The sequence below is a fragment of the Sinocyclocheilus grahami genome, unplaced genomic scaffold (assembly GCF_001515645.1).
Source record: "Sinocyclocheilus grahami isolate Dianchi unplaced genomic scaffold, SAMN03320097.WGS_v1.1 scaffold55.1, whole genome shotgun sequence".
Lineage (NCBI taxonomy): Eukaryota > Metazoa > Chordata > Actinopteri > Cypriniformes > Cyprinidae > Sinocyclocheilus > Sinocyclocheilus grahami.
In genome coordinates, this window is record NW_015505234.1 from 639624 (window position 1) to 645831 (window position 6208).

General features: G+C 33.8%; 1 protein-coding gene across 1 annotated transcript in view; it reads left to right on the top strand.

Annotated features, from left to right (window-relative positions):
- The window catches only part of LOC107583847 (translin-associated factor X-interacting protein 1-like), an 8982-nt gene extending 3277 nt beyond the window's left edge, over nucleotides 1–5705 (top strand). Inside the window, 12 exon segments of the mRNA XM_016270202.1 lie at nucleotides 132–225; nucleotides 1186–1382; nucleotides 2146–2281; nucleotides 3181–3251; nucleotides 3253–3351; nucleotides 3712–3783; nucleotides 3879–3981; nucleotides 4086–4100; nucleotides 4198–4276; nucleotides 4367–4490; nucleotides 5070–5176; nucleotides 5320–5705. Coding sequence (XP_016125688.1) covers nucleotides 132–225; nucleotides 1186–1382; nucleotides 2146–2281; nucleotides 3181–3251; nucleotides 3253–3351; nucleotides 3712–3783; nucleotides 3879–3981; nucleotides 4086–4100; nucleotides 4198–4276; nucleotides 4367–4490; nucleotides 5070–5176; nucleotides 5320–5512 — 1290 coding nt within the window. The 3' untranslated portion in view covers nucleotides 5513–5705.
- The last annotated feature ends 503 nt before the right edge of the window (nucleotides 5706–6208 follow it).

A 6208-nucleotide genomic window follows, 5' to 3' on the forward strand; every position in this document is an offset into this window, starting at 1 on the left:
AAAATATATATATATATATATATATATATATATATATATATAAATAATAGTTTTTTTCCCCCAACACTAGTAATATATTCAACACTAGTAATATATAAAATATTTTTCAGCTTTTTCCCTTCATTATGTAGGTTTTCCAGGAGGTGTTTGGCTATTTAATCGAAGAATTTAAAACCTATAAGCCTATTTTGTCTGCCATCAAAAATGAGTATGACGTCACATTAGGTATGTACAATCTTTTTAGTTATTTGTGGGAGAGGAAATATTTGTGCTAGTAGGCTACCACCATTTCTATCATTTTTTTGGTTACTAATGGTATCAGTATTGTATTAAACAAAAGGCATGTTAATGCAAAACATGTCAAATTGATGCTGATCACTTTCAAAACATAAACTGTAGCAAAGGCAATATATAGAAATCCAAGACGTGTAATATAAAGTAAAATTAAATGCTAATGGACCTCAATTGGTCAATAGTAAGTAGGGATGTAACGATTAACCGCGAGCCGGTTGAAAATCGATTCAAATATGTGACGATTCAAATCGGTTGAGATGCTAAACAAATCGCGATTCATTTAGGTGTAGGAGTTTATATGAATGCGTATCTGAGGGGAACTTATTGTTTTTAGAAAAGTTTAGATGGTATTTTTTCTTTTCCTCTTGCCTCTGTATAATGCATATTAAAGTTCATAAGTGCAGCGCTGCTTTGTTTACAGCGGAAACCAGGAAACGCTTTAAGCGCCACCTGCTGGCAGAGAGTGAATCTGCATCTCATTCAGCTCCGCTGTTTCATGCAGATATTTTTATTTTTTAGTTTTGTTATTTACATTTACATTATATTTAAATTTTGTCATTTAGCAAATGCTTTTATCCAAAGCAACTTACAAATGAGGACAATAGAAGCAATCAAAACCAAGAAAAGAGCAGTAATATGCAAGTGCTATATTAGTATATTATTATAGTGTTATATTTCAATTTCACAAAGAAATGTGCAGCATTTTGTCCAAGCAATAATGAAAGGACACATTTAATTTATAATTTGTCTTAAATCTCATTTTGTAAAAATAACAATAATCGTGAATCGAATCGAATCGTGAGTTGAGTGAATCGTTACATCCCTAATAGTAAGTCATGAGAAAAAGAATAGATGAGATGACACTAATCAAAGTGTTAATGTCTCTCCCAGCGCATCTTCGTGAACAGATCAGGGATCTGCTACCACTGCGGGGGAAGCTGGTGCTTGTGTCGGAACAGTGTGAAAAGAAGATTCTTGATCAGAGAGTACAGGAAAGAGATGAGATCCGAGCTCTGAAGCAAGAGTGTCAGCGTCTGCAGCGTGTCATTGAGAGTATGAGAGGACAACAGACTGCTCTGCAGATTCAGGTGGAGCTAATTTATTATGTTTGTCCTTCTGTAGAGATCTGGTCACCTTGGATTATTCACTATTCTGAGTGGTTAAAGGATGTTTTGTCAGTATTTGACAAATGTACTGTATATCAGTTAACGACAATCATGACCTCTCAATAGGCTACAATAGGGTAAAGCTTATTTTATGGAATCGTATGATCCCATTCTCTATGAGAAACTGATCATATTATGTTGTAGGTTCTCTTAGCATATTATGTGTATCTTATTAACATTTGAACACAGTTTGAAATTAATTGAAATGTTTACAGCAGATGCTTGTCAGGGCCAAACGATGGGTCATTGATTTACATCTCAAGTGGTGCAGGTCATTCACATACAAATTTGAAAGAGGAGGAGAGTGAAACTAGAAAGAAAATTAGTTCAAATTAACTGATTCCTAGTGTTGTTAAATTAGATTTTATTTTTATACTTTAATTTTCTGTTTTATTTTTAGTTAGGTTAATTTTTAGTAATTTTGTTAGGTGCTTTGTAATTTTAATTAGTTTATCTAGTTTTAGTGTTTTTTTTATCTTAAATGTATTTTTATTTTATACTTAAACTTAAGTTAATGTTTTTTATCTAATAAATAATTGTTTTATTATGTTTTCCTTTATTTAAGCTTTAGTTCAATTGCTGAAAACAATTGTTAATATTTAAATTTTAGTTGTAGTTAACAATAACAACACTGCTGCTTCCATAAAGCATATATGACAATAGTATATGTGTATCTCTCCCATAGGTTGATCATCTAAAAGAGGATCTGGCCACCCAATATCAGCTATACAGAGATGAACGTGATGCAAGAAAACTGGTCATCACCAGAATCAGCACAATGCAGTCTACCCAAGATACTGAACATGATGATAATAATGAAGGTTACACTAATGCCACTTAGTAGTAGAGTCTGAAAAATTAAACAAAAGCAAAAGTTTTACTACTGGAATTTAGTGTATGAGAATAAGGATCCAGTGGTAGGGTGACCACCGGGACAGTCTTGAAATTGAGAGGTTTGTCCCTTTTCCTGCAAGACGTAAACAGTGTCCCACATTTCAATTATGTGTGTATTATTATTTTTTTCTTCCCTGAAATTACAAATGACCAAAAAAATGCCATTTATGCAGCCGTCATGTTCTAGCTAGAGTGGGGAAACAACAACCAAAGCATTCATAGAGAGGGTTTTTTTCCTGCTGATGATGACTGGATGGAGAAAAGGGATCAGTGTGGACCTCATCAAAAATCGTTAAATACATCCAGGCAGGATTTTTTCTAGACACATGCTAGATAAGAACATCCTGATCAAACCTGCCAGACCCAACAAAAAATACAAGTTCAAGACGCACTGAATCTGGTAAAACTAATTAAAAAAACATAATCTAGTCACTACGCCACAATTTAGTAGACTGAATATAGCCTATAGCCTTTCACTTAAACCTGGGCAAACTGTCACAGAGTCGGTCACCATTAACAAAGCTTATTGATGATATAAAGCATGTTATCATCCAATCAACATTAATATTTACATTTACTCACACTCGTGTCCTGCATTTTCCTGCTAAATCACATCTACTCTCCTGCAACTGGGCAATAACTGACTGGTCACCCTAGCCAGTGGAGGAAGCGTAGTAGAGGTGTGATGTTAGATTATTTGAAGATGAAGAATATAAGCGGGGCTGGAACTTTTTACAGAGGTCTGATTGCCAGGAATGAGTTGCAGTAGTCAGGAGTTTGAGTAGTGAGGAGGTGGTTTGACAGAAACTTTGCTTGTTCCTCTCAGAGGATGAATCTGAGGATCCTGTGGTGGTGAAAATGGCTTTGCAGGTGTGTAAAGAGGATCTCACCAAAAGTCCAAGTTGAGCTTAACCACCTGCAAGCCGAATACAGTGATGTGGTCCCACGAAGAGACTGGGATAACCTGAATCATATGCATGAGGAGACTTTAATGAAGGTATGGAGCAGAAATATATATACAGTATATAAAATAATCAAAATAATATATAAAATAATCAATTGACCAATATACCTAACAAAATGTTTTGTACTTATGTATGGTAGAATTAAGTATTTAATCTATTATATTATTATGTTAATTTTTATGTTTTTATTTATCTACACTACGATTTGAAACTTTGGGGTCAGTGCATTTTGTAATGAATAATATTATTCAGCAAGAATGCATTAAATTAATCAAACACCCAAAAGAATGACTCTTAAACATCAATTCTAGATGTAGCATGAAAATAACACAATAATCTATTTGATATGCATTTGATAATAATATTTAATGTGATTTGTTTCCTTGTTTTAGCTGGAAACCTTACAGGCAGACTTTGACCCGTTAAAGTCCGAGTATGACACACTGCTTGAGGTTCATCGTCAGGTACTTGTGCAGAGAAACAGACTTCAAAGAGGTCTATAATGATAAATAAATAATCATAAACTCATCCGATTACTAAACATTATTCTAATCAACAGTCAACACCTGCTGTGTTACACTCCAATCAGTCTGTGCTGCAACATGGCTCAGATAACAAACACATTGTTGCAACTCCCAGACCAAACTGGGAACAATGTTCAGGTAACAGTATCTGAATTTTCCAGTCGTAAGCTGTCATATCTGTTCTTTATATAGTGCAGTTAAGCTTATGTTTGAGACAATCTTATGTGTTGTACACATACTAGGAGGCAGTGAGCGATGTAAAGAGCTCTTTGGAGGTCAATCCAGCCAAAAGAGGCTGGAGATTTTGAGATTTTCCCTATATATATATATATATATATAATGTTGCTGAATGTAATTTTGTGGCACACTTGCTCAAGGTTTTAATTCAAAGTGACACAACACAATGCGGATCACTAACTGTCTTAGAATTTAGGTGAGCAAAAATAATATAATATCATAATTCCTCAGTTGAAAACTTATGATTGTCGTGTGATTATTACTATGTTATGTGTGCTATTTTCAGTGAGGCATTGAAGAAGGCTTTCCCTCTGAAGTCAGATCAGGACATAGAGGAGCTGTTGGGGGTGGCTCAGACAGAGCTGAGGAGTAATGGAGTGTGCATTGCTTATCAGACACTTTATACAGAGGTCAGTTTAAGAACATCATTTATAGTGAATATAGTGACTACCATTCAAATGTTTGGGGATGGTATTAAAAAAATAATAATTGTGCAACACCATTTATTTGCTCAAAAATACAGTAAAAAATAATATTGTGAAATATTATTACAATTTAAAAATAACTTTTAAAAAATGTCATTTATTCCTGTGATGGCAAAGCTGAATTTTCAGTAGCCATTACACCAGTCTATCACATGATCCTTTAGAAATCATTCTATTAGGCTGATTTGGTGCTTAAGAGTCGTTTCTTATTATTATAAGTGTTGAAAACAGTTGTGCTGCTTAATATTTTTTAGAAAAGATTTTCTAGGAATTTTTGACAAATAGGAAGTTCAAAAGAACAGTGTTTATTTGTATTAAGAATATTTTGTAAAATTCTAAATGTCTTTATTGTCAGGCTTGATCCATTTAATGCATCCTTTCTAAATGAAAGTATTCATTTCTTTCCAAAAAAATCTTACTGACTACAAAGTTTTGAATGGTACTGTATATATAAATATATTAAAACAACATAATGTTTTGTGTACATGTTTTTTCTCACTCCAGGACACAGATGGAAGACACAAAGAGTTCCTGAGTCTAGTTAAAAAACAAGCTACTTCTGAGAGACTGCAGTACATCAGCGAGCTGAGAGTGCAGCTGGAAGGCAAAGAGTGAAAGATCATCATCCATCAAACTGTTTACAAAATTTTGATAAGTTATTAGAGATCTCAGTGTAAAAGCCACATTTAACTAATCTTGTTTAGATTTCGATAATTGTCATAGTTTTGTCCTGTTTTGTATATCATCAATGTAGGGAAATGGATGCAGAGCACCTCAGGGCTGCCTTCAAGACTATCGATCCCTCACTGGATTCTGAAACTCTGGACTGGAATATCAGTGTAGCTTTTCAGACAAAGGAGTGTGAATTACAAGCCCCAGCTTTGAACACAGAGGTTGTGCTACAGCGTCTCTCTGTGGCTAATGTAAAAAGGGCAGGGCCAAAGTGATGACCATTTGTTACAAGCACATTTCCAATCTTTTTATAGCACACTACACATATAAACCAAGCACAGCACTAGGATATAGAAACACCTCTGTATGAATAGTTTGCATATTGTTATGTAATTAGATAAATCACATATCAAGAATGACACAATAATTAAATAATTAAAAAAATTGTTTAAATAGCCTCATGTCTCTGCATGCTGCTTTAACATGTTTTAATTTTTTGCTTTTGCTTAAAAAGAAAAGTAACTGCCATTTTACATCTAAATCAACAAAGCTATATTAATTTGTATTGTCCGCTACAGATTACTTCATAATTATTTTTAGGTCAGTAAATGGTACATTTATATTTATTTGCGTGTCAGTTTTATTCTGTTGATTTGTTACAATTTAATGTAATTTATTATTAACAAGAGCTCAATTTTCCACCTGGTAGGCCTAAATGCAAAGAAGCACTGCATTTGTGAGACTAATTGAAAACTAAACTGAAATTTTCTACACATGTAATTTGATTTAACAGAACAGAATTTACAACCACAGATTGTAAATAGAAGAGAAACTGCACAGATATGGTTTCTAAGCGTTTCGAGCGGTTCTCGTACTCGAGTCAAGAATCGGTTGCTGATGGTACTGATGCTGTATGATTCTGTGAACGCGGGTGAACTTGAATTATATATTAAACGTAAGTTTAATAACAA